This window comes from Oncorhynchus mykiss, chromosome 5, assembly GCF_013265735.2.
Source record: "Oncorhynchus mykiss isolate Arlee chromosome 5, USDA_OmykA_1.1, whole genome shotgun sequence".
NCBI classification, from domain to species: domain Eukaryota; kingdom Metazoa; phylum Chordata; class Actinopteri; order Salmoniformes; family Salmonidae; genus Oncorhynchus; species Oncorhynchus mykiss.
Window position 1 is genome coordinate 19,590,144 of NC_048569.1, and position 27,968 is coordinate 19,618,111.

The window sequence follows — 27,968 nt, forward strand, 5'->3', positions numbered from 1 at the left end:
TTTTTTCCTTCTCTCTTTTATCTCCCCACATGTTTTGAACAGAGGAGGAGAACCCCCCCCCCCCCCCCTTCTGGGACGTGTGCACATCCTGAGGTGGGGAGTTGATAAGGCTATGTACACGTCCCTGGCTGAGGGCAGGGGCCCTGATAGGGTCCTAGAATGGTGATATAGTCTAGAGGCTCAGGATGTCCTGGGTCTATGGCAGGCTGGCTATGTCCCGTTTGGGTGGAGGACCATCAGGCTTACAGATGGCCCCGTTAGCCTTGTCCTCGAAAATCATCACCCTGCAGAAAAAAAAGAGTGAGAGAGAGAGAGAGAGAGAGAGAGAGAGAGTGTGAGTGAGTGAGAGAGTGAGACAGAGAGAGAGAGAGAGAGAGAGAGGTCAGTGGCAGACTGCAAAACAAACTCATTCTCCCAGAGCTAAGGGTAGGTGCTTTTCTAAAAGTACATTGCACAACATTGTCAATGGGGGTGTCCAACTGTAGGACAGAGAGTAGAGGGTGTTTTTAAGCAGCACACTCACACAAGCATGAAACATACATTCCCAGACAAACACACTAAGCACTTTTAGATCTAGGTTTACAGTTAGCTTGAAGGGTTACTGGAAATGTGGCGTTGGGAAAGTGTGTATGTGTGCGCGCACGAGTGAGTGAGAGAAAGAGAGAGAGAGCAAGTGAACATATGCCTGTGTATGCATATAGGCCATAGCAGGATTTGGGCCATGCACCGAGGGATGGGGTTTGGGGAACATGGTTGGCAACCCTGCCTAGACTGCCTCTATTCACTTCACGGTGCATGGGAGCTGAGAGCTGGGCAGGATTTAAGGTGGTTGCCTTGCAGTGTCCACTCAGTGTCCCACACTAACGAAGACAGTGGCCATGGCCGAATACCCATACTAGTGGCATATGTTTTATAGTATGTGAAATTTCTAAATTTGTACTCCGAATAGGTCATCTAATGCACGATTGCGTTGACTCCCGCCATTCGTTCATTTTGGTACAGGGCTTCAATTTATCTGATTATCAGCTGTTGTCAAACACCTGAGTCGGAAAAGACGAGTGGTAGCTCAAACGCAGAAATTAGTATTCAGTTTAAGTATGTAGTACACTAGTATGGGTATTTGGACACTATTTGGACACTAACGACACAGTCCCTAACGAGCGGCCAGGTCAGAGAAGGCGATCAGAACAGGACACCCTGCTGAGTTTAACAAGGGGCTTATGTCACCAACCTGACACACTGATCTAAATAGAGTAGAAAGAGAGGGATGAGGCACAAAACAGAAAGATAAATAATAGGGGAATATGAGAGGCAGGAGTCCAAATCCCAAAAAAGATTGAGACCATGAAAGGCCTTGAGAGAATGAAGGAGGGAGCCAGGGAGGGAGAGAGCAAGGGAGAGATGCACACAGAAAATGAGAGAGAGAGCTAACAGGTTCTATTCAGGGCGAGCAGGCATCTTTACATTCCTTTTTTGGTTAACCTCAGCAAAGCTCCTATAAGCTCATAATGTGCGCTGATCCCTATGGAGACCAAACCGCTGCCACGGCAACCTGAATGCTGGTTCACGGCTCCCTGGCAACCATTCTCTTCCTGACTATGTTACCCAGGGTTTCAGTGGATGGCTCAATCAGCTACCTCCAGCTGTATCTGCCTGACGGTGGCTACTGGATCAGTGTGTTTGAGGGGATTGCTCATCTTAAATTATGTAATGAGTAGTGATTTGGGATGTAAGATTTGTATTGTAGATAAGTCATTCTGCAAAGCCTTGCTCAGGCCGACCCTCTCGTGAACACCCACTATGCCTCTAAATTCCCTTCTGACAAAGCAGCCTCAGTTGTCAGGCACAGCCACACCGGTTCCACTAATATAGCCGGGATTATCTAATTGGCTGGCGGGGCTCCATGAGGAAAGAGGGATTCCTCATCTCACTGTGTGGTGGTTCACACGATAACCCTGGAAAGCCTATCACACTGACCTGAACTAAGATTCAGTCTGAGGACAACACAGAACCATACACAGTTACCGATCAACTACTTACTCCATGATCAACCACTATAGATCTAACCTTTTATCCATAATAACTAGGATAACTACACAATGCTATGGTAATAATCACTAGTTAACTGATATGGACAAATACCTTGCTATCAATATTCTTCAGATAATCCCTTGATCTTCAAGTTAGAAGTAAACAGAATAGATACATCATTGTCCTCTGGTGCTGTGAAGAGGAATGTTTCACCAGTCTTGTCTGTATCTTCCTCTGTCAATGAGTATGCTTACATGCGCAGTAAAAATTCGATATTAAACTGATTATGGCAATAGGCAGATTATGCAATAGTCTCGTAAACACCTTACTCTGCTTATCTTAATTGGTGTGTAGTTAAAAATCAAAGTAAGCATACGTCAATTAAAACACCTGGTTTTCTGAGCAACCATTAAAATGATTAGGACACGTGTGTACCTTAAACAGCATTTCCAGCTGTGTATTTGATCTGCGCATGTGTCAGCACCAGCCCAGCGAGCCTCCCTCTTTAGCGCCAGTGAAGTGTGTTTGGAAAAACTGAAAATATGCATCTTATAGTTTTCACATAAACTTTATAAGTCCGAACTCCGAATTAAATAGTATTCGCAAAAATACCATGGACACAGTGGTAGAACGTTCGTTTTAATTGGTGATTTTCTGCATTTATCAAAAGTCCCATCAGTAGCTTGATTTCAGATGTGTCCATGTAAACAGGATTATTAAGGAAATCATCCTTCTTGCAAAGCATGACACTTTTTACATGCCGAGTGATGCAGTGTTCTACGGCACTGCATCGCTGTGCCACTAGAGATCCTGGTTCGATTCCAGGCTCTGTCGCAGCCGGCCACGACCGGGAGACCCATGGGGCGGTGCACAATTGGCCCAGCGTCGTCCGGGTTAGGGGAGGGTTTGGCCGGACAGGGATTTCACCGCTTGTGCTATTTCTCACCTGGGTGTCGAAATACACTTGGAATGTAAACCAAAATGTGAGAAACATTTATGTTAATGTCTGTGTAACTAACTACAGGATATAAATAATATGTTGTGTGTCTGTGTCCGTACGTGTGAGGCCTAATGTGTGGTCAGTTTACTCTGGCACTCAAACGGCCAACCCAAGAAACAATAGGACTGGACTTGGAAAATAGGCCTGGGGAAAAAACAAACAATCTGTGAATAACAGTTTACTAACTATATAATAACTTCTGTTTTCTGCCCACAAATCCCTCACTCACTCTCTCAGCTTTCCGATCTCTCTCTCAGTCCCAGGAGAAACTACATAATATAATAAAACAAGAGATGTTGTAGATCGCTGTGGCTAACTTGGACAATGTCCAATCAGATGCATGCATTAAATGCTGGAGCGGGAGAAAGGTTTTTGAGAAGGGTGGGGTGCTTTTCTCAAATCACTAAGAGAATAGAGTTTAGCAACATTGGTCTTTTCTCTCTCTTAGGGCAGTGAATGAGGCCCTATCTAATTCACTCTTAATGGAGAGGAAGGTGGACAACTGCACATCGCATGAGAGAGAGCGAGATTCAAGGTCAACATCTGTTTAGTCCCCTTCAGTAGAGGATGCTGAAGCACTCCACCAAATCAGGCCTTTATGGTAGAGTGGCCAGACAGAAGCCACTCCTCAGTAAAAAGGCACATTACAGCCTGCTTGGAGTTTGCCAAAAGGCACCTAAAGACTCTCAGACCATGTGAAACAAGATTCTCTGGTCTGATGAAACCAAGATTCAACTCTTTGGCCTGAATGCCAAGCGGCAAGTCTGGAGGAAAGTAGGCACCTCCTATCACCTGGCCAATACCATCCCTACGGTGAAGCATGGATGGCAGCATCATGCTGTGGGAATGTTTTTCAGCAGTAAGGACTGGGAGACTAGTCGAGGGAAAGATGAACTGAGCAAAGTACAGAGAGATCCTTAATGAAAACCTGCTCCAGAGCGCTCAGGACCTGACTGGGGCGAAGGTTCACGTTCCAACAGGACAACGACACTAAGCACACAGCCAAGACAATGCAGGGGTGGCTTCGGGACAAGTCTCTGAATGTCCTTGAGTGGCCCAGCCAGAGCCCGGACTTAAACCCGATCGAACATCGAGAGAGAGAGAGACCTGAAAATAGCTGAGCATCGAAGCTCCCCATCCAACCTAACAGTGCTTGAGAGGATCTGCAGAGAAATATGGGAGAAATTCCCAAATACAGGTGTGCCAAGCTTGTAGCTTCATACCCAAGGCTGTAATTGCTGCCAAAGGTGCTTCAACAAAGTACTGAGTAAAGGGTCTGAATAGTTAATAATAATAATATAATGAATAAATGTAGGTGGTGGACGTGGCAGATGGCATGGCAATGAGTGCGGTTGGCTGTCGGCGCAGCTACATTTTAGGAGGCCCCCAATCTTGGCACTGTAGATAAAGTTTTACATTTTAAAGCAATTTTCTACAATTCTACAAATTTCTCCATGGAGCAGAGAAAATGTTGCAGTTTTAAAGCTAATTTCCTGCAATTCTACATATTCTGTTATGGATAATGCTGTGTTCGTCTGCTCAAACATAACAAAATTAATTCTGCTAAATCCATTGTTTTTTTTAAATGTTAAATTCTCCCTGACTGTCTAGCTTTTATTTTGGTGATTGTTAGTTCTCTAAGATTATATTATAAAAAAATAGATCCATTCTCTTTTTTACATACTTTATATCTGTTTTAGTCATTTAAGTTTATACTTCATGCATTTTTCCCATCCCAAAAATGTAGAAAACATGTTATCATAATATATTAATCGATTACAATGGCAGAAAAACCCTGACTTCTGCAAATGTTTTATTGTCCGAGTGAGGTAAATGCTGTAAATTACAAAGGCTCAATGTATTTTGAAAGACATTGAGGATTATAATAAATACCGTTTTGATGTCATACAAGGAAGCCAAAGACACATGAGTCCAAATGTGCACTTCACATTTCCATATCATAAAACTAAATGTTTACGATAAATACGTTGAATGTACAGTTAGAAGATGACATGGCGTTATACCCTGAAAAGAAAAAGCCAATTTGTTGTATTGTGAAGAAAATTTGACAGAGACCACGCATCTGAATGCACTCATGACTCCATTCTATGTACACCAAAATTACAATCTGTCTCTCTGAAATGCCGTGTGAAAGCCTAACACTAAGATTGTATTCAATAATTTAGCTAGTCATGTTGGCAATAGAACAAGCTTTCAAATTATGCCCACCTGACCCAGATTGTGATATATAATGGCCCGTTTTTGGATTGCGTAAACAGAAGTAATTGTGTAAAGGCAGACATGCAGGGCTGTGTTCCAAACAAAACAACTACATGTGCTTGCTCTAGTTCTTCAAAAGCACAGCTAGGAAAGCAAAAAAATTAAAAATAAAGCCACGTATAGTTGAAAACTCTTGAGTCAAACTTCCTGGTTAAATAAATAATAAAATAAATAAATAAAAGTGCATTGAAATGACTTAGGAACTGTGTACACTTTGGAGAGATGTGTCACTTGGAAACACCAGTTAGACCTCGCACTCAAACACATGTAAGTTTGTCTTATGTTGCACCTACCCCACATTTCCAACAATCTTATCATGTTACTGAATGCATTCAGATATTTTCAGATTACGTTGTCAGCAAATGTGGCGAAAAGTACAGTAAATGATAATGCACGTAAAATCAACAGTGTCATGTTTGGATTCAGTCTTGTGTTAGGTGAACTGTTGTGTCCTCACCTTTAGTCAAATACTTTTCCCATAATATCCAAACTGTTCCCTTTAAATTCCTACCATGGTTATGCATATGCTTTCATTTCACATTTTAGTCATTTAGCAGACACTCTTATCCAGACCGACTTAGAGGAGCAATTAGGTTTAAGTGCCTTGCTCAAGGCATATTTATTCCACAAGAAACATATCAATTTAGCCCTATCCATAAAAGCCAATTCACACGAGTCTAAGGAGCTAAAAGAGACAGAGCACACTTCTATGCAAAGGTTGTTGATCAGTACAGTAAACTGTTCTCCTAGCAGCTGCCAATAAAATAAGTCCTAAATGGAAGGGATTGTTTGTAATCTGTTGATCAATGAAATCAGCTAAAACAAGCTCAATAACTCAATGCATGCACACACTCCTATTGAATAATACGCATTCACGTGTATTGTGAATAGACCTAGGCTACATTTTGATTTACACAGTTTATCAATAGAGATTTACAGTTCAAGTAAATTATTGCCATTGTTGTTTTTGCAGTTAGATTGGTCAAATTGACTGTGATTGATTCATTAATGCATACACGGCTGTCTCTAAAAGCACATAATGTTTAAATGTAATGATATTGAACTCAAGATGCCCAACGATTGAACAGAGCAGTAGCTGAGTTTCTCTCTTTGGATCAAGTGCCATTGTGTGACTTAGGCTAATATGCCTTCTTTTATTTGGTGGTATCGTTTTGGTATCGAGTATCGTGATGGTATCGAGTATTGTGATACTAAACATGGTTTCGGTATTGAAGTCAAAGTTCTGGTATCATGACACACACGCCGAAATACAAAGAACATCAACCGAGACATATTGTAGGCAACAATGCACGTGGTCACTCACACACCCACAAGGAAGAAAAACAGATGCCAACGAAACATGACGCAATACAAAGCACATATGTCGGCGACACACACACACACCACAACAGACACACACCACAACAGACACACACCACAACAGACACACCACAACAGACACACCACAACAGACACACACCACAAACACTCACAGTTTGAGAACGGCCGAGCGCTTGCCCAGCATCATCTTGACGAAGTCTCTGTAGTTGATGCTGTCGCTGATACCTTCGGTCACCTCAGAGATCATCTTCTTCATCTCCAGGTGGGTCTTAGGAACACCCAGCTTCTCCATCATCCTCTTCAGACCCATCATATCTGGAGGAAAGCACAGGAGAATGGTTAACACACAAACGAGAATGACACACACAACACCTGGCAAACACACATACGCAAGCAGCCAAATGTGCTTGCCTGACACCTGTTTTCAAGGCCAGTAGGTCAACTACAGTATCACCTTTCTAGTGGGACACAATCATGACTAATAAACCCCTTACAGACATCTAGTTCATCCAATACAGACAACACACTGAGGTATTAACCAATGTTCCCTCATATTTTTTCCCTGCACTGAGCAAACTTCAGGTCTGCTGAGCGCAAACTTGAACGTCGTAGAATTTCTGTGCAACTTCCAGTGCACGTATACTGTGAACACTGAGGTTGTACCACTTTAAGTTACAGTTTTAACAGTGGCCAAGTAGGCTACTTTATCATAATGTAGGCCTACCAGAGTGGCCTACCATAAAAAACTATGGAGAAAATGCATCCAATAACATTTTAACATAGAAATAGCTGTTCTAGCATTCAGCCTACAGTAGCAGCCAATGTGTGGTGTTCAATGTAGTCCAACATTCCATGAGACTTTTGAAAAAAAACATACAGGGCTTGACATTAATACATTTATCCTCTTGTCCTTCAGACAAGGAGGTGACTGAAAATGTGTTTGATGCAAGAAACCACTTTACAAAATAAAAAACATTGTTATTCCCCTACCATTATTAGAAAATCAGACAAATTATGCTACCCTCTGCCTATTGGCTACTTATTAAAGCTAGTCTCAAAATACAAAACCTCCCTTTAAGTAAAAAAAAAAGAAGCTCTTTACCGGACTCGCTTTTCAAAGATGCTTAGAAATGCACACGTTTGGTGCTCTTGTAGGAAGCAATCCTGACTATAAAATGATTTAACTGGCTAATAACTCACTACCTAGCAAAGGATATGAGCAACATGTGCATGTATGGCTACATGCAGCTCTCGCTTTGATCTCAAAACAAGCACATTTATTTACGACCGCTCATGCTGTAAACCGTCCAGTTCAAAGTAAATGGCACAGATACATATAGGCCTACTGTAGCTCATTGTTTATGCCCAACCAGTCTGTGTAGATAGAGTAGGGGCTGAGTATTACGTGACAATGCAATAGAATCCTACTCCAATGCATTCTGCCTACAACAAAATCTCTTACATAGTTTGTTTTGGTAAGTTGCATTGAAAGTGGCTAATATTGCGTTGATTTGATTACAATTGCCACAGTAAAGGGAAACGTTGATAGTGATAACAGGGAAAACTATAGAAGTGGTCGCTGTCAAGATCACGGAGTCAAAACGCAAGCCGAGACTTACCGCTCAGATACATGACAAAAAAACCCTGTAAAATGATGTAATATTAACCAATTAAAAACAGTACTGTAGCAATGAGGTTTCTGCAGTAAGCCCAATACATTATCACTGCATATTGGCTTTGCTTGAATTGCCCTGCCGATACATTGCTGTTCGGGACATTTTCTTAAATTATATTTTAACATTTGAGGAAGGCTATATGATCACACCGGTAATAGATCTGTTGTTGAATTATTTGTGAGGCACACCTGAGTGAGCATACATTTAAATAATTTGCTTTTTATTTTACTAGGCAGATGGTGACTGCATCTGATGGTCAGTCTCAGCGGAGGGAGAGAGCAGCAGACTAAGGGTCCGCCTCAACATCCCTCCGCTCTCCCTTTCATCCACTGATACTGACCAAAGATGGACACCGTCTTCCAGCTGATAGGGAAAATAGAGTCGTCCCGCATTATTTCTGCCTCATGCACAAATTCATGTTGTTAATCCTATGAACAGAGAAAGTGAAATATATCACGATATTAAAAAAGACCCAAGCTGCTAACACAGGCCTATAAATACACTTTCCTACTCATTCCTTACTGCTGCACTGCTTGTTGAAGCGCTGAGTGGAAATAGGAAGAAGGCACATTTTATGGCTTATAAAAGTGTTGAATACAAAGTTCACAGTGCTGAGTAAGAACTTAAAGATTAACTCACTCATAAAAACAGCTGCCCTTCGCTGTATCTGTTGACAGTCTCTCTAGTAATGGTTTAAAAAAAAATTGAAATCTCAAAGTATCAACATTGCTGTAGCTTTATTTATTTATTTTTAACCTTTTTCGTGATATCCAATTGTGAATCTTGTCTCATCGCTGCAACAACCCAACGGGCTCGGGAGAGGCGAAGGTTGAGCCATGTGTCCTCCAAAACATGATCCGCCAAACCTTGCTAACCTTGCTACTTCACACCCGTCTGCTTAACCCGCCACAAGGTCGAGTCGCTCGAGTGCGATGAGCCTAGTAAAGCCCCCCCCCCCCCCGGTCAACGCTGGGTCAATTATGCGCCGCCCTATGGGACTCACAGTCACGGCTGGTTGTGACACAGCCTGGGATCGAACCTGGGTCTGTAGTGACGCCTCAACGACTCTCAGACCGTGTCACAACTCTCTCAAGGCCTGCTGTAGCTTTATTTTATGCCTGCTATGTTACTGCAGACAGTATTCTGAGCCTTCTGATTGGCCAGCAGTAGGCCTATATTGAACTTGATTTGCTCTCTAGGCACACGGGGAAAGCAGTGTTTGTACCCTCACACACATGAAATGTATTTCCCTACCCGGCACGCAGGGCAGGTGAAATCAGGTGCATCTACTGCCAACAGCCCGAAACTAAAAAATGAAAAGTGTAAAAAAATAAGAACAAGGCTTTATCATTGGGTTTTTTACAGAAATATTTGGCGATTGACTAAGAACGCCGGAGATCGACCAGTCGATCAAATCAAATTTTATTGGTCACATACACATGGTTAGCAGATGTTAATGCGAGTGTAGTGAAATTATTATGCTTCTAGTTCCGACATTGCGGTAATATCTAACAAATTCACAACGACTACCTTATACACAAAATGTAAAGGGATGGAATCAGAATATGTACATATAAACATATGGATGCACGATGGCCATGCGGCATAGGCAAGATGCAATAAATGGTATAAATACTTGTGTATACATATGAGATGAGTAATATAGGATATGTAAACATTATTAAAGTGGCATATTTAAAGTGATACCTTTATTAAATCAATTCATTAAAAGTGGCCAGTGATTGTAGTCTGTATGTTGGCAGCAGTCTCTCTATGTTATTGATGGCTGTTTAACAGTCTGACGGCCTCGGTGACCACTACTCTAGAAAGTTGAGTGAAGTTCAATCTCATGGGGCGGCAGGGTAGCCTAGTGGTTAGAGCGCTGGACTAGTAACCGAAAGGTTGCAAGTTCAAATCCCCGAGCTGACAAGGTACAAATCTGTCCTAGGCCGTCATTGAAAATAAGAATTTGTTCTTAACTGACTTGCCTAGTTACAGAAAGGTAAAATAAAAAAATGTTTCTCTCTGTGGACTGATATTTCTGTACTGCAGTCTGGGCTACTGCGCACAGCTTAGAGGGAACTACTGCTCAGTGATATCTCTCACACAGGTCAATTATCCTTATTATTATGACTGAAGTTGTTGAGCTGCTGAGCACCTGGCTGCTTGCTACTTACCAATCTCTCCCTGGTCGTTCAGGTCAAATTCTGCATATTTGTCTGCAAAACAAACACACAGCAGAGTGTGGTGAATCAATGTAACACTCCTCATACCCTCCAGAGACACAAACAGAGACATCAGACAACACACATTCTCAAACACACCACCACCCTTCATCACGCGCCTTATTCTAGAAAATTAAATATATTATTTTCATCAATTTTCACACATGACAAAGCAAAAACATATAATACATTTAAAAAATGATGAGAAAGTGCATGCAGCCTCAATTAGCTAGCTAGCTTAAAGGGATGCTAAGGGGATTGGCAATGAGGTCCTTTATCTAGTTCCCCAGAGTAAGATGAACTTGTAGATACCATTTTTATGTCTCTACATGCAGTTTGAAGGAAGTTGCTAAACAGCGCTAGCGTAATTGCTAACTAGCATTAGCGCAATGACTGGAAGTCCATGGGTACATGCTAGCAGATACCCATTGACTTCCAGTCATTGCTCTGACACTAGTTAGCATTGGCTCGCAAAACAACCTCTAACTTCCTTCATACTGGACAGAGATATACAAATGGTATCCAATAGTTAATCTGACTCTGGGGAAGTAGACAAAGGTCCTCATTGCCAAAATTCCGAAGTATCCCGGTTTAATGCAGTCAAGACAGGTACTACACAATCATATTGGATGATAAATAACCCGAGGTATGGCAGCGATTAGTCTACTATAGCGGGAGTCAGCTTGGTTGGTTGCCATCTCTCCCTCCCTCCTCCCTGTGTCACTCAGAGTAGCCTACACAGACAGCATGACCCCTGCTAGAGAGGGTCACCGCTCTACCTCCTTTCCCTCGCGCTTTATCAGCTCTGGTTAATAAAGTAGCTTAAAAATGGACTTTTCTGCTGCTTCTCACCCTGATCGGAAGGGGTTTGCATCTGACCAGGTCTACACAGAATGGTTCGAGTTGTCCTCGGGTCTGTTCGGAACTGATCATTCATACACACACACACACACAGTACATACATAAATAATCAGGTCCAGATGGGAAAGCCCCAAGTCCATTTTGGAACGGGTCCAAATTTTGGGGCTGTGAAGGCCTCTACGTGAAAATCCCTGGAGGACGGCTGTTTCTGAGATACTGGATCTGGTGCGCCTGGCACCGACAATCCTACCACGCTCAAAGTCGATTAGGACGATTTTGTTCATTCTAACGTTCAATCGAACAGTAACTGAATACCTTGATGCTCGTCTGCCTGCTTTATAAAGCAAGCCACGACCAAGTAAGTGACTCACTGTCTGTAGGAGCGATCAATTTTTTGGGAACGGGGTGGTGTACCTAATAAACTGTCTGGTGAGTGTAGGTCAGATCCTTCATAAAGTAGCCTGATACTTTATCAGTAAGTAGTAGGGGGACAATGCTGACCCTGTACGTAACTTCTGAGGAGAGGGCCCCTCCAGTTCCAGCCTCCCACCTAAACACTGCTCTGTGAGTGGGCCTCGTCCTAAAGCCCTCTGTAAATCATCCATCCACACACAGATAGTCTAAACTAAACAAGTATATTCTTCCTCTTCTCCTACATTCCTCAATGTTCTCATGTTCCAAAAGGTGAGTGAAGTAGCTTATCCTCTCTGAGGACTTCCCACTCCCCCTATTCACCTTTTCGGGCTTGGCTGTGTGCTTAAGGGCAAGGACTGACAATCACACATTGTCTCGCTTTCTTCCCCACCCCTTTCTCACCTCTTTCCCTCCCTTTCTTCTCTCCATGGTCAGGAGTTTGTTCTGACAGATATATTTGTGTGAGAGACATCAACCCCTGGAGCGTGGGTAGCGGTTGGTTTGAAGCCTCAGCTGAGACAGAAGGATGCTACATGGAAAGCCTCCTGTCATTTTTATTTTTTAAATGATGTATTGTGCTCTTGACTGCTGCCTTGCTCTTTGTTCATTCTCACTATCAAAAAATAATACCTCCAAACAACTGCTGTAACAGCTTTTGATAGCTCTATATTATTCCTGTGTTATTAATCACATCTCAGAGGCTGAGAGAGAGCTCTGATCTAGAAGCATAAGATCTAAACTGAGACAGGAAACAAGCTTTGAAGCACAGCGGCAATCCGCAGGGAGGAGGAACCGAGGGGGCAAAGGTGAGGAAGTCAGGGGTCAGTGAGATACCATAGAGACTAGAACGAGATTGTAGCATGGAGAGAGCCATCCTCTCAGGATCTCCCTGGGACCCTGCATGTTTATACACCATTTCCTGCACTGCACGGTGGAGTATGAGAAAGACATACAGCATTGGGGCTCTATCTAGGTCTGGTCTCCCATGTTTATCATCTTAGGACTTACCCCACACACACACACACTACACTGACTAGCAACTCTCATACCTGTCCCTTGAACGATGACACACGCACGCCGACACAGAGTTAATGTAGACCGTAATATGGCAGGAATCTGGGAGTCTGAGGTAAGCCCCGGTCTCAATGCTGTGGTATGATAGTTAATCTGGTCCTGTTATTCTACTCCCTATAACCACATGTTCCCCAGAGCCCTGGATAAAACAACAACAACAACCAGAGGAGTGGAGCAGCCACATTCCTGCTGCCTGGACTGCTGGGGACAGGTCGGGCCTCACAACCCACTTAGAAATCAGTACAGAACACACACAAAAAACCGACACAAAAGACAAAGATCAGCAATAACCGACTACATTATCATGCTGTTAGTTTGCCTGTCCAAGTAGACCTGGCACGGAACACCATGCAATAACACACGTAATGACACTTAAACAGTAATGAGATGGCAGCACAAACAAACACATTGACATATGGTACACACCCCCACAGGCAACTCACTCCCACTCCTCTGTGATTAAGAGCTAAAATAGGACAGTGATACATCAGATATTCCAGGTCGGGTAAGTCTTTCCTGGTAGAATTCCTTACTTTTAAAAGAATCCAGTTTTTCCAGGAGGTCCTCCTCATCCCGGTATTTCTGGTCTTCCATGTATTCCTAAGAAGGAGAGCGGAAGAAGGGAGAAATAGATATTAGATCCTTGCTGAGTATCAGGTCTAACATGGCATCAGATTCACAAAATGTTACCATCATGGTTAACTCCCAATTATCTTATCCGCCCATAGTGCACTTTCTTTCACTGGCATATAAGGAAAAGACTGGGATAAGAAATATGGTGGAAACTCCAAATATCCCATGCCACCACCAATCCAATGCTTTTTCAATTGGTGGGAAGGAGTGAACGGGTGTACACTTCAGGCTTCAATGTATCTGAAAGAGGTTTCAATGTGTCAGAAACTTGAGCTAATTAGCTTAAGTACAGCACAGGACAATGACTTCTCGACCTCAAAGAGGTCCTCCTCAGAAATATTTTGTCTTGGTAAAATGGAACACCCCACAAGGGTGAAGGAAAGAGAGAACATCTCTAGACATTTCTGGCAGCTAATGAAAAACTAATGGAGCAATCTGTAGTGTAAGACAGATTCCCCAAGCCAAGTCTAAAGGGTCTGTAAAGACACAGGCTGCTTCCCAAATGGAACCATATTCCCAATTTAGTGCACTATAAAGGGAATAGGGAGCAGCCACCCATAGAGTGTGTTCCTATAGGGCTCATTAAACAAGTTGGAAGAATGACTGATACCGGAGTCAGTAAAGAAAGGTAGACCACTATTGTGACTGACTGACTGTTCAGGTGTTGTCAGGGGATGAAGACACCTTTAAATGTCTGAAGGTGTGTTAGTACAGTACATGTACGAGGAGGAGGGGGACGGAAGCTATACTGTTACACTGGCAATACTATAGTGCCTATAAGAACATCCAATAGTCAAAGGTATATGAAATTCAAAAGGTATAGAGAGAAATAGTCCTATATTAACTACAACCTAAAACCTCTTACCTTGGAATATTGAAGTCTCACGTTAAAAGGAACCACCAACTTTCATATGTTCTCATGTCTCAAGGAACTTGCTAAACGTTAGCTTTTTTACATGGCACACATTACTTTCTTCTCCAACACTTTGTTTTTGCATTATTTAAACCAAATTGAACATGTTTCATTATTTATTTGAGGCTAAATTGATTTTATTGATATTTTATATTAAGTTAAAATAAGTGTTAATTCAGTATTATTGTAATTGTCATTATTACAACAACAAAAAAAACGTCCGATTAACCGGTATCGGCCTTTTTGGTCCTCCAATAATCGGTATCGGCGTTGAAAAATCATAATTGGTCGACCTCTACTCTGGAGCAGGTTTCATCAAGGATCTCTGTACTTTGCTCCGTTCATCTTGCCTCAATCCTGACTAGTCTTCCAGTCCCTGCCGCTGAAAATCATCTCTACAGATGCTTCACAGTAGGGATGGTTTCATCAGACCAGAGAATCTTGTTTCACATGGTCTGAGAGTCTTTTGGTGCCTTTTGGCAAACTCCAAGCAGGCTGTCATGTGCATTTTACTGAGGAGTGGCTTCTGTCTGGCCACTACCATAAAGGCCTGCTTGGTAGAGTGCTGCAGAGATGATTGTCCTTCTGGAAGGTATTCCCATCTCCACTGAGGAACTCTGTCAGAGTGACAATTTGGTTCTTGATCAACTCCCTGGCCAAGGCCCTTCTCCCCCGATTGCTCAGTTTGGCTGGGCGGCCAGCTCTAGGAAGAGTCTTTGGGGTTTCAAACGTCTTCCATGTAAGAATGATGGAGGCTACTCTGTTCTTGAGGATCTTCAATGCTGCAGACATTTTTTTGGTACCCTTCCCCAGATCTGTGCCTTGACACAATCCTGTCTCGGAGCTCTATGGATAATTCCCTCGACCTCACGGCTTGGTTTTTGCTCTGACATGCACTGTCAACTGTGGGACCTTATATAGACTGGTTAATAAAAGTGGTTAATGTGAACCTAACTCACAGCGAGGCGCAGACAGAGATGGTCACCTCGCTTCGCGTTCCTAGGAAACTATGCAGTATTATATATTTTTTTTTGTGTTACTTCATACATTGGTACTCCAGGTAATCTTAGGTTGTATTACATACAGTCGGGAGGAACTACTGTATATAAGAGCAACGTCAACTCACCATTACGACCAGGAATACGACTTTCCCGAAGCGGATCCTTTGTCTTGCCCACCACCCAGGACAATGGATCGGATCCCAGCCGATGAACCAAAACAACGTTGCTGTAAAAGGGGCAGACGAAGCGGTCTTCTGGTCAGGCTCCAGAGACAGGCACATCGCGCACCACTCCCTAGCATACTACTCGCCAATGTCCAGTCTCTTGACAACAAGGTTGATAAAATCCGAGCAAGGGTAGCATTCCAGAGAGACATAAGAGACTAACGTTCTTTGCTTCACGGAAACATGGCTCACTCGAGACACGCCATCGGAGTCAGTAGAGCCAGCTGGTTTCTTCACGCATCGCGCCGACAGAAACAAGAAGAGGGGCGGGAGGGTATGACTTATGATTAACGAGACGTGGTGTGATCATAACAACATACAGGAACTCAAGTCCCTCTGTTCACCTGACCGCATTATCTACCAAGATATTTATCTTTGATTATAATCACAGACGCATTAATTCCTCCCCAAACAGACACGTTGACGGCCCTGAACTAACTTTATTTGACTATGTAAACTGGAAACCACAGATCCCGAGGCTGCATTCATTGTAGCTGGGGATTTTAATAAGGCTAATCTGAAAACAAGACTCCCTAAATTCTATCAGCATATTGATTGTGCTACCAGGGCTGGTAAAACGCTGGATCATTGTTATTCTAACTTCAGCGACGCATATAAGGCCCTCCCCCGCCCTCCTTTTGGAAAAGCTGACCAAGACTCCATTTTGTTGCTCCCAGCCTATAGACAGAGACTAAAACAGGAAGCTCCCGCGCACAGATCTGTTCAACGCTGGTCGACCAATCTGATTCCACGCTTCAAGATTGCTTCGATCACATGGATTGGGATATGTTCCGCATTGCATCAAACAACATTGACGAATACGCTGATTCGGTGAGCAAGTTTATTAGCAAGTGCATCAGCGATGTCGTACCTATTAAGCAACTATTAAAACATTCCCAAACCAGAAACAGTGGATTTATGGCAGCATTCGTGCGAAACTGAAAGCACGAACCACTGCTTTTAACCAGGGCAAGGTGACTGAAAACATGACCGAATACAAACAGTGTAGCTATTCCCTCCGCAAGGAAATCAAACAAGTTAAGAGTCAGTATAGAGACAAAGTAGAGTCGCAATTCAACGGCTCAGACACAAGAGGTAGTAGTACCCTCCAAACTCATCATTAAGCTCGAGACCCTGGGTCTCGACCCCGCCCTGTGCAACTGGGTACTGGACTTCCTGATAGGCCACCCCCAGGTGGTGAGGGTAGGTAACAACATCTCGACCCCGCTGATCCTCAACACTGGGGCCCCACAAGGGTGCGTTCTGAGCCCTCTCCTGTACTCCCTGTTCACCCATGACTGCGTGGCCATGCACGCCTCCAACTCAATCATCAAGTTTGCAGACGGCACTACAGTGGTAGGCTTGATTACCAACAATGACGAGACAGCCTACAGGGAGGAGGTGAGGGCCCTCGGAGTGTGGTGTCAGGAAAATAACCTCACACTCAAGGTCAACAAAACAAGGGAGATGATCGTGGACTTCAGGAAACAGCAGAGGTAGCACCCCCCCATCCCCATCGACAGGACAGTAGTGAAGAGGGAAGTAAGTTAAGTTCCTCGGCGTACACATCACGGACAAACTGAATTGGTCCACCCACACAGACAGCGTGGTGAAGAAGGCGCAGCAGTGCCTCTTCAACCTCAGGAGGCTGAAGAAATTTGTCTCTTCACCAAAAGCACTCAAACTTCTACAGATGCACAATCGAGAGCATCCAGTCGGGCTGTATCACCGCCTGGTACAGCAACTGCTCTGCCCACAACCGTAAGGCTCTCCAGAGGGTAGTGAGGTCTGCACAACGTATCACCGGGGGCAAACTACCTGCCCTCCAGGACACCTACACCACCCAATGTCACAGGAAGGCCATAAAGATCATCAAGGACAACAACCACTCGAGCCACTGCCTGTTCACCCCGCTATCATCCAGAAGGCGAGGTCAGTACAGGTGCATCACAGCAGGGACCGAGAGACTGAAAAACAGCTTCCATCTCAAGGCCATCAGACTGTTAAACCACCACCAACATTGAGTGGCTGCTGCCAACATACTGACTCAACTCCAGCCACTTTAATAATGGAAATATTGATGTAAAAATGTATCACTTGCCACTTTAAACAATGCCACTTAATATAATGTTTACATACCCTACATTACTCATCTCATATGTATATACTGTACTCTATACTATCTACTGCATCTTGCCTATGCCATCACTCATTCATATACCATCACTCATTCATATGTACCATTACTCATTCATATATTTTTATGTACATATTCTTCATCCCTTTACACTTGCGTGTATAAGGTAGTTGTGGAATTGTTAGGTTAGATTAATCGTTGGTGATTACTGCATTGTCAGAACTAGAAGCACTTCGTATTTCGCTACACTTGCATTAACATCTGCTAACCATGTGTATGTGACAAATAAAATTTTATTTGAAACATGTAAAGAAAGCAATCCAATGTTATTTGTTGCCTAGACTTTACTGCAATTGACAAGTCTTGAGAAAAAAAAATACACTAATATTGCAGTTAGCGATGACAGCCTTTATAATAGAACGCTTGTGACCACACACATCGAAATATTGCACTTGGGGAGAAAACATCTTAAAGTAGAAATAGAATGAAACAAACAGGCATTCCATTTTCACTCTATTATAGTGGCCACTATAGTAGACGTCGAGTAAGTGCACAAGGCTACATTTGTCCAAAAATAATGTTTGCAGAGGAAAAAATGTAATAATCCACTCACTCATACACAAGTGGTACTGTCAAGTTCAACACAACAAAAGCAATATCTTTGGGCTACACTGCAGGTTATTACATCGCACACTTTCTGCCTGTGGACATCCGTCTACAATGTGCCAGCAGCAGGGCATGAGACCCTTTGTTGGCATAATTGATCTCTTTCAGGCAGAGCGCACACCTGGCATACCCCTTTGTATCCAGTGTATTGAAAAAGTGAGAAAGCGGGAAAGTGTGTTGTGTTCCTTTCACCACTATAGCGGCATCCAGCTTAAGCCAGGCCCAGCTACACTTGATCCCTGAATCCACTTGTTTAACAAGCAACGCTTCATATTCAAGTAATTCTCTCATTCTGAAAATGAACCACATTGTAGAGGGAAAACAGTTCACAGATAGTGGTTAGTTCGTTAGCTACTCAACATTTCACAGCGATTGCCAGGGTCTAGTAAGCAACGGCCGCCGAAGACATGGATGTCAATTAAGGCAACTTCAACAGGACAATGACCCACACACCTCCAGGCTGTGTAAGGGCTATTTGACCAAGAAGGAGAGTGATGGAGTGCTGCATCAGATGACCTGGCCTCCACAATCATCCGACCTCAACCCAGTTGAGATGGTTTGAGATGAGTTGGACCACAGAGTGAAGGACATAATGAGTGCGCAAAACATTAGGAACATCTGCTCTCTCCATTACATAATGACCAGGTGAATCTATGATCCCTTATTAATGTCACTTGTTAAATCCACTGCAATCAGTGTTGATTGAACGGGTGGAGACATGTTAAAGAAGGATTTCTAAGCCTTGAGAAATTAATTGTGTATATGTGCCATTCAGAGGGTGAAGGGGCAAGACAAAATATTTAAGTGCCTTTGAATGGGGTATGGTAGTAGGTGCCAGGCGCACCAGTTTGAGAGTGTCAAGAACTGCAACGTTGCTGGGTATTTCACACAACAGTTTCCCATGTGTATCAAGAATGGTCCACCACCCAAAGGACATCCAGCACACTTGACAACTATGGGAAGCATTGGCGTCAACATGGGCCAGCATCAATGTGGAACACTTTTGAGACCTTGTAGAGTCCATTCCCAACAATTATATGCTGTTTTGAGGGCAATGGGGGGATTACTATTTCTGGTAGTTCTTTCAACTTTTTGGATTATGTGTGTATTGTTTTGGTATAGCTAGGTATGATTACTGCACTGTTACAACTAGAATCACAGGCATTTCACTGCAACAAGATAGGCAAATCTGTGGATGCAACCAATACACTGATGTTTTCAGTGATACAGTATTTCAACCTAACCTCCATTTCCCCTGAAAAACAGAAGTGGGGACCCTGCTCAAGCATCTTTCTAAAACTGGTAAGTTAGGTTAGAGTGAGTGTGTGTCTAATGGAGGGAGGGAGAGAGAAAGAGTGTCTGAGTGGGAGAGAGACAGAGACAGATTGAGCAGGAGTGAAAGTTTGTAGCGTGTGAGGAGTGGAATTTAAATTGCAGATGAATATGAGAATCAGCATTACAGCCAATCTCAACGACAGCGGCACGATTCAGTGGGTCTGACTCATCACTGCAACACGTACCACCCCCCAGGAGGGTATTACTAGCAATCAACGGTATTAATAGCCTATAAAAAGCAGGTCTCATCGTGGAGGTCAGACAAGGATTTATTATTATTATGGAAATTAAGTGGCTAAATCAAAGCGTTATTGTAATCTGCTGAACATCACTGCATTCATTGACGAGAAACGCTGTGTTCGAATACCAATACACTGTATACTACCCACTTAATGAGTGTATACTACCTACTATTAGTTCATTTTAGTACTGTAAACAAACGGTATCCTTTCAGTTGAGCATACTAATGCTTCGCCTGTCTACCGAAAGTTCTTGTGACTATGCAACCTCTTGCTTGCTTGTTAGCATAACAAAAGACAAGCTAAACATTGAGATTTTGGGTTTGTTCGTAATTTTAATCTGGAGTGCCAGAGTGCGTACTGGGCGTTGGTAAAACCAGAGAGTTGTCAGATTGAATTTATGAACGGACAGAGCGGTTCGCTCTCAGAGTGCGTCACTGGACACTCTGGCCGGGGAGTAGGGTTGATCCGAGCATTCTGACCTCACAACAGGTGTCAAGCAACCAAGCTAACTCGCTAGCTATTTCCAGACACAAATGAGAGAACACCTCACTTTGACTATTTTACTAGCCCTAGCAGAGCTGGTTAGGTCGTTTTCATGTTATCCAGAGTAGAGGTCAACCGATACCGATTATTGGAGGACCAAAAAAAGCCGATACCGGTTTTTAAAAATGTATTTGTAATAATGACAATTACAACAATACTGAATGAACACTTATTTTAACTTAATATAATACATAAATAAAATCAATTTAGCCTCAAATAAATAATGAAACATGTTCAATTTGGTTTAAATAATGCAAAAACAAAGTGTTGGAGAAGAAAGTAAAAGTGCAATATGTGCCATGTAAAAAAGCGTTTAGGTTTAAGTTCCTTGCTCAGAAAATGAGAACATGAAAGCTGGTGGTTCCTTTTAACATGAGACTTCAATATTCCAAGGTAAGAGGTTTTAGGTTGAATATAGCATTTATAGGACTATTTCTCTCTATACCATTTGTATTTCATATACCTTTGACTATTGGATTGGTTCTTATAGGCACTTTTATTGCCAGTGTAACAGTATAGCTTCCGTCCCTCTCCTCACCCCTACCTGGGCTCGAACCAAGAACACATCGACAACAGCCACCCACAAAGCATCGTTACCCATGCAGAGCAAGGGGAACAACTACTCAAAGTCTCAGAGCGAGTGACGTTTGAACCGCTATTAGCGCGCACCCCACTAACTAGCTAGCATTTCACATCGGCATAACAGGCAGGCTCCTTGTGGAGTGCAATGAGGCAGGTGGTTAGAGCGTTGGACTAGTTAACTGTAAGGTTGCAAGATCGAATCCCGGCGCTGACAAGGTAAAAATATGTCGTTCTGCCCCCGAACAAGGCAGTTAACCCACCGTTCCTAGGTCATTGAAAATAAGAATGTGTTCTTGCCTCGTTAAATAAAGGTGTAAAAATGTATAAAATAATAAATAAATATCGGCCAAATCGGTGTTCAGAAATACCTATTTCCGATTGTTATGAAAACTTGAAATCGGCCCTAATTAATCAGCCATTCCAATTAATCGGTCGACCTCTAATCCAGAGCGTTGGTGACTAGCTGTTCTGCTGGCAACAATTTAATTATATATATTTTTTTTTTTGCAGACGTTTACTGACACCGGCCATATATTAAACAGCTGTTGAGGATTTGTAAATTCTGTTATTCTGCGATCTGGCACATTCAGACAAGAGTGCTCTTAAATCGGAGTAGATAGCCAGAATTAACAATGTCCATTAAGGACACACAACGACTATACCATTTAGCTAAGAATAATCAAGTCAAACATTGGATAGTTAGTAACATTATAGTTAACATACTGCTTGGCAAGCTTGACGTATTAGTAGCCAACTAACGTTAGGTAACTAGCTAACATACCGGTACATACTGCTGTAATGCTATGCAGTTTGTAAGGATAGCGTAGCTAACAAATTGTCAGCCAACATAACGTGTAACGTAACTTATTTGAAAAGTCATTACTTTACTTACAATGCTCAAAATTGGTCATAATAAAGCAATTAATTTGTATCCGCTCTCGTCGGACTTGGACTGCATATTTTCCACCATTTCCTTCAAATCTGAAAACATTGTGATGTCACACCCATTCTCTAAAGCATTGCATTATGGGCCCTAAAAGCACAGAAATAAGTGGCCACTGCTTGTATACTTCGTAATTTGACACATTTAGTACATCATTGGGGAACTTTTGACATACTATAATCCATACTATGACCAATAAGAATACTATATACACAAACACGTCACAAAAAGTATGGTTAGTAGGAGTATTCAAACACAAATTTCATTCACAATCAAAGCCTAAAATTAACACCCGCTACCTGCCAAATGCGGGTAAACACATCTACATCACCAGCCACATTGGCAGGTGGTCTGCACATTTGTGAATACCAATAGTCAAGAATGATCACATTAATAGGTTAAAAAAAATATGCAGTAGCTGTTTTCAATGTATTTCCGCCATTATGTTTCAATGCTGGTAAATGAATAGCACAAAGTCAAGAGAACTACGAATCCTAGAAAACCTATTACACTTCGCTCTGCAACACTGCCTGGCTGGAGGCTGTGCGCACCTGAAGGGCTGTGTGAAATATAAACTCAGCAAAAAAAGAAACAGCCCTTTTTCAGGACCCTGTCTTTCAAAGATAATTCGTAAAAATCCAAATAACTTCACAGATCTTCATTGTAAAAGGTTTAAACACTGTTTCCCATGCTTGTTCAATGAACCATAAACAATTAATGAACATGCACCTGTGGAAAGGTTGTTACGACTCGAACAGCTTACAGACGGTAGGCAATTAAGGTCAGTTATGAAAACTTAGGACACTAAAGAGGCATTTCTACTGACTGAAAAACACCAAAAGAAAGATGCCCAGGGTCCCTGCTCATCTGCGTGAACGTGCCTTAGGCATGCTGCAAGGAGGCATGAGGGCTGCAGATGTGGCCAGGGCAATAAATTGCAATGTCTGTACTGTGAGACGCCGCTACAAGGAGACAGGACGGACAGCTGATCGTCCTCGCAGTGGCAGACCACGTGTAACAACACCTTCACAGGATTGGTACATCAGAACATCACACCTGCAGGACACGTACAGGACGGCAACAACAACTGCTCGAGTTACACCAGGAACGCACAATCCCTCCATCAGTGCTCAAACTGTCCGCAATAGGCTGAGAGAGGCTTGACTGAGGGCTTATAGGCCTGTTGTAAGGCAGATCCTCACCAGACATCACCGTCAACAATGTCGCCTATGGGCACAAACCCACCATCGCTGGACCAGACAGGACTGGAAAAAAAGTGCTATTCACTGACGAGTCGCGGTTTTATCTCACCGGGGGTTACACAGAGGCCTGTTCTCTGGAGTGGGATCGATTTGGAGGCTCGTTCTGTGCGTGATTTCCTGCAACACAGAAATGTCAGTATTCTGCCATGGCCAGCGAAGAGCCTGGATCTCAATCCCATTGAGCACGTCTGGGACCTGTTGGCTCGGAGGGTGAGGGCTAGAGCCATTCCCCCCAGAAATGTCCAGGAACTTGCAGGTGCCTTGGTGGAAAAGTGGGGTAACATCTCACAGCAAGAACTGGCAAATCTGGTGCAGTCCGCGAGGAGGAGATGCACTGCAGTACTTAATGCAGCTGGTGGCCACACCAGATACTGACTGTTACTTTTGATTTTAACCACCCCTTTGTTCAGGGACACATTATTCCATTTCTGTTAGTCACATGTCTGTGGAACTTGTTCAGTTTATGTCTCAGTTGTTGAATCTTGTTATGTTCATACAAATATTTATACATGTTAAGTTGGCTGAAAATAAACGCAGTTGACAGTGAGGACGTTTCTTCTTTTGCTGAGTTTACATTTTTAGAAACGCTACGCACATGCACAATTGCCTTGAGAGGAAGGTCTACTAAAGTGATACTTTGTTCTTGTGTTTCTTGGCTATTAACATTGTTTTGTTCACAAGCTAGGTTGTTTTCTATGCCTTTCAACTGCTTGAGAAGACAACGCTTCTACTAGTCAGACTCACAGGTACAAACATGATTTGAGTCACGCTACCACGGTAACCTCTCGTCCTTAAAGGGGCAGGTGAACGTTTGTCTCCTGTGATGTTTTAAAGACTCAGGTCACAAAAATGTAAATTAAACAATATACGACATTAGTTACTTCGTACTAGTAATAGATTTGTTTTAGAATTTTTTTGTGTTTTGTTGTTGTAATTTTAGCATCAAAACAACATTTTATCTGGTAAAAAAATGGGAGTGGCTGGTAGATTTTTAAATCTACCTACTAGTGGCTGGTGGACCAAAAAGTTAATTTTATGCCCGGTTTACAATAGTTAACATTTATCCTTGTGTGTGTATGGCCAATGTCATCAGGTTGCCCATATGGGTCTACATTTTTACTGATGTTATTGCAGAAATGGGGATTATTATTTTGTCAAATGGCCCACAATATCGGTGATGGCCTCTCTTTGTGACCTGATTCCCTCTCCTCACTTCTAGGTTTGCTTACATGTGACCAGAGTGCTCTTGACAGGCTGCCAGCCTGAGAGAGAGAGAGCAAGAGATTTAGAGAGAGTTGAGAAAGAGATCCACTACATGGCTAAAAGTATATAGACACCTGCTCGTCGAACATCCCATTCCAAAAATCACAGGCATTAATATGGAGTTGGTCACCCTTTGCTGCTATAACTCTTCTGGGAAGGCTTTCCACTAGATGTTGGAACATTGCTGCGGGGACCATTCAGCCACAAGAGCATTAGTGAGGTCAGGCACTGATGTTGGGTTGTTGGGTTGGCGCCCCCCCTTGGGTTGTGCCGTGGCGGAGATCGTTGTGGGCTATACTCGGCCTTGTCTCAGGATGATAAGTTGGTGGTTGAAGATAACCCTCTAGTGGTGTGGGGGCTGTGCTTTGGCAAAGTGGGTGGGGTTATATCCTTCCTGTTTGGCCCTGTCCGGGGGTATCATCGGATGGGGCCACAGTGTCTCCTGACCCCTCCTGTCTCAGCCTCCAGTATTTATGCTGCAGTAGTTTATGTGTTGGGGGGCTAGGGTCAGTTTGTTATATCTGGAGTACTCCTTTCTTATCCGGTGTCCTGTGTGAATTTAAGTATGCTCGCTCTAATTCTCTTGGAGGACCTGAGCCGTAGGACCATGCCTCAGGACTACCTGGCCTGATGACTCCTTGCTGTCCCCAGTCCACCTGGCCATGCTGCTGCACGGCCGAGCTTCTGCCTGCGGCTATGGAATCCTGACCTGTTCACTGGACGTGCTACCTGTCCCTGACCTATTATTTGACCATGCTGGTCATTTATGAAACTTTGAACATCTTGGCCATGTTCTATTATAATCTCCACCCGGCACAGCCAGAAGAGGACTTGCCACACCTCATAGCCTGGTTTCTCTCTAGGTTTCTTCCTAGGTTTTGGCCTTTCTAGGGAGGGAAAGGCCAAAACGTACTTTAACACCTGCATTGCTTGCTATTTTGGGTTTTAGGTTGGGTTTCTGTACAGCACTTTGAGATATCAGCTGATGTACGAAGGGCTATATAAATACATTTGATTTGATGTTGGGCGATTAGGCATTGTCATGCTAAATTAGGAAAAGGCCTTCCCCAAACTGTTGCCACAAAGTTGGAAGCACAGAATCATCTAGAATGTCATTGTATGCTGTAGCGTTAAGATCTCCCTTCACTGGTACTAAGGGGCCTAGCCCAAACCATGAAAAACAGCCACAGACCATTATTCCTCCTCCTCCACCAAACGTTACAGTTGGCACTATGCATTGGGGCAGGTAGGGTTCTCCTGGCATCCGCCAAACCCAGATACAGTCTGACGGACGACAGATGGTGAAGCCTGATTCATCACGCCAGAGAGCGTGTTTCCACTGCTCCAGAGTCCAATGGCGGCGAGCTTTACACCACTCCAGCCAACGCTTGGCATCGTGCATGGTGATCTTAGGCTTGTGTGTGGAAACCCATTTCATGAAGCTCCTGGCGAGCAGTTCTTGTGCTGACCTTGCTTCCAGAGGCAGTTTGGAACTCGGTAGTGGGTGTTGCAACCGAGGACAGACGATTTTTACACGCTATGCGCTTCAGCACTCTGTGGTCCCGTTCTGTGAGCTTGTGCCGCCTACCACTTCGCGTCTGAGTCGTTGTTCCACCTAGACGTTTCCACTTTAAAATAACAGGTAAGCTAGTTGCTACAAGTTCTCATTTACAACTGCTGACCGGGAAAGCTCTAGCATGGTAGAAATTTGACTAACTGACTTGCTGGAAAGGTGGAATCATATGACGGTGCCACGTTGAAAGTCACTGAGCTGTTCAGTATGGGTCATTCTACAGCCTGTTTGTCTACGGAGATTGCTTGTATGTGTGCTTGATTGTATACACCTATCAGTAATGGCTGTGGCTGAAATAGCCGAAACCACTCATTTTAATGGGTGTCCACATACACTACATGGCCAAAAGTATGCTGGATGAAAAGATATGGGAACAGCCGTTGAGGCTGATACTCAATGCCATGTGCCTGTTCAAGCCCTTTCAGACAGTTGCCCCCCACACAAAGGGCTCCTTCAGCCCACTGCCCAGACACCTGTTTCCCATCTAAACGCCAAGGGAGATGGGCCACAGGGCATCAAAGGGCCGGCCCTTTTATGATCCGAGTCAGGAATCACGTTGGGAATAGGGAATTGGATAAATAGTAAGCAATACTTAAGGTGACAAGGATCGATCTGGTCTAGCAAGAGGCATACTCCCTGACTGACGGGCATGCCATGCAACAAGTGTCTGTCGCTCTCACAACACAGGGGTGGCCACAAGCATGGTTTATGACCGCCAGCAAGATTAACAGGTCGCTGGGTCGATAACGATGTGCGAAATTAATTACAGATTTTATCACATGCAAATGTCAGTACAGGCAGATCATCATGTGGTTGGAACTAGTGTTCACATAACGTGGCTAGTAAGACTGCTGCTAGCTACTTACGTCAGCTACCTGGCTAAAACCACATTACAAACTGTCCTGAATGCTGATTGGCTGACATCCGTGGTATAGCAAACCATATACTATGGTATGACAAAACATTTATTTTACTACCCTAATTACGTTGGTAACCAGTTTATAATAGCAATAAGGCAGGTCGGGGGTTTGTGGTATATGGCCTATATACCATGGCCAAGGCTAAAGGCTGCATCGGATCCAGGCACTCCGCGTTGCGTCGTACCGAAGTACAGCCCTTAACCTTGGAAAATTGATTGTGTTGAATATACCTTCACAATACATTGACAAAATACACAAAACGTCTTCATTAGAAAGATCACGACTTACCTTGTTTATTTCCTCGCATCTCTCCCTTTGTTGAGCTTTTAATAATCCAAAGGCTTTCCCTCCTGCAAGAAAAACAGGTCGTTAGCCTAATTTCATAATGTGGCTAATAATCAGTAACGTTACTACAGTAGCTAGCTACTACTAGCTAACTAGCCCTCTTGCAAGTTCAATGGAAGAGTGGCTACTAGCTTTCCATTCTAATAAAATACAAAACTAGTCGCCTATGAGCGTTAGCCCTTTAACTAGACCGCCCCCCCCGAAATATCCCACTCGGCTATTTGTAATTACCTTGAAATGTATGATTTACAGGCATTGTGAGATGAGTTTGATATGGTGAGATAGATAGAGAAGGAGAAATCAGCACACAGCAAGCACCTCGCTCGTCTTCTTCCCTTCGCGGGCAGTGGCACGCACGCTGCCAGCACAGGGGGTCTGTTAATTCCATACAGTCATTGGTCAATTCACAGCAAGCAATGCACTCTGGTTCGCCAGGAACGCTAGTGACACTTGGTCACCCTCGTGTGGTACATTAAATAACTGC

General features: G+C 43.4%; 1 protein-coding gene across 3 annotated transcripts; it reads right to left on the bottom strand.

Annotated features, from left to right (window-relative positions):
• On the bottom strand, positions 1 to 27,926 carry LOC110523387 (allograft inflammatory factor 1-like). Of its 3 annotated transcripts, XM_036977010.1 has the most exons (7): positions 27,716 to 27,926; positions 27,428 to 27,489; positions 13,436 to 13,502; positions 11,406 to 11,478; positions 10,506 to 10,547; positions 6,805 to 6,967; positions 1 to 284 (listed from the first exon to the last, which is right to left on the bottom strand). In XM_036977010.1, the coding sequence occupies exons 3-7, from the start codon at positions 13,472 to 13,474 to the stop codon at positions 197 to 199; spliced, it is 405 nt and encodes a 134-aa protein (XP_036832905.1). In that variant the 5' UTR covers positions 13,475 to 13,502; positions 27,428 to 27,489; positions 27,716 to 27,926; the 3' UTR covers positions 1 to 196. The 3 variants fall into 3 exon arrangements, with proteins under 3 accessions (XP_036832905.1, XP_021457726.1, XP_021457727.2); XM_021602051.2 differs by lacking the exon at positions 11,406 to 11,478 and having other exon boundaries at positions 27,803 to 27,925; XM_021602052.2 differs by lacking the exon at positions 11,406 to 11,478 and having other exon boundaries at positions 27,716 to 27,925.
• Positions 27,927 to 27,968: the final 42 nt, after the last annotated feature.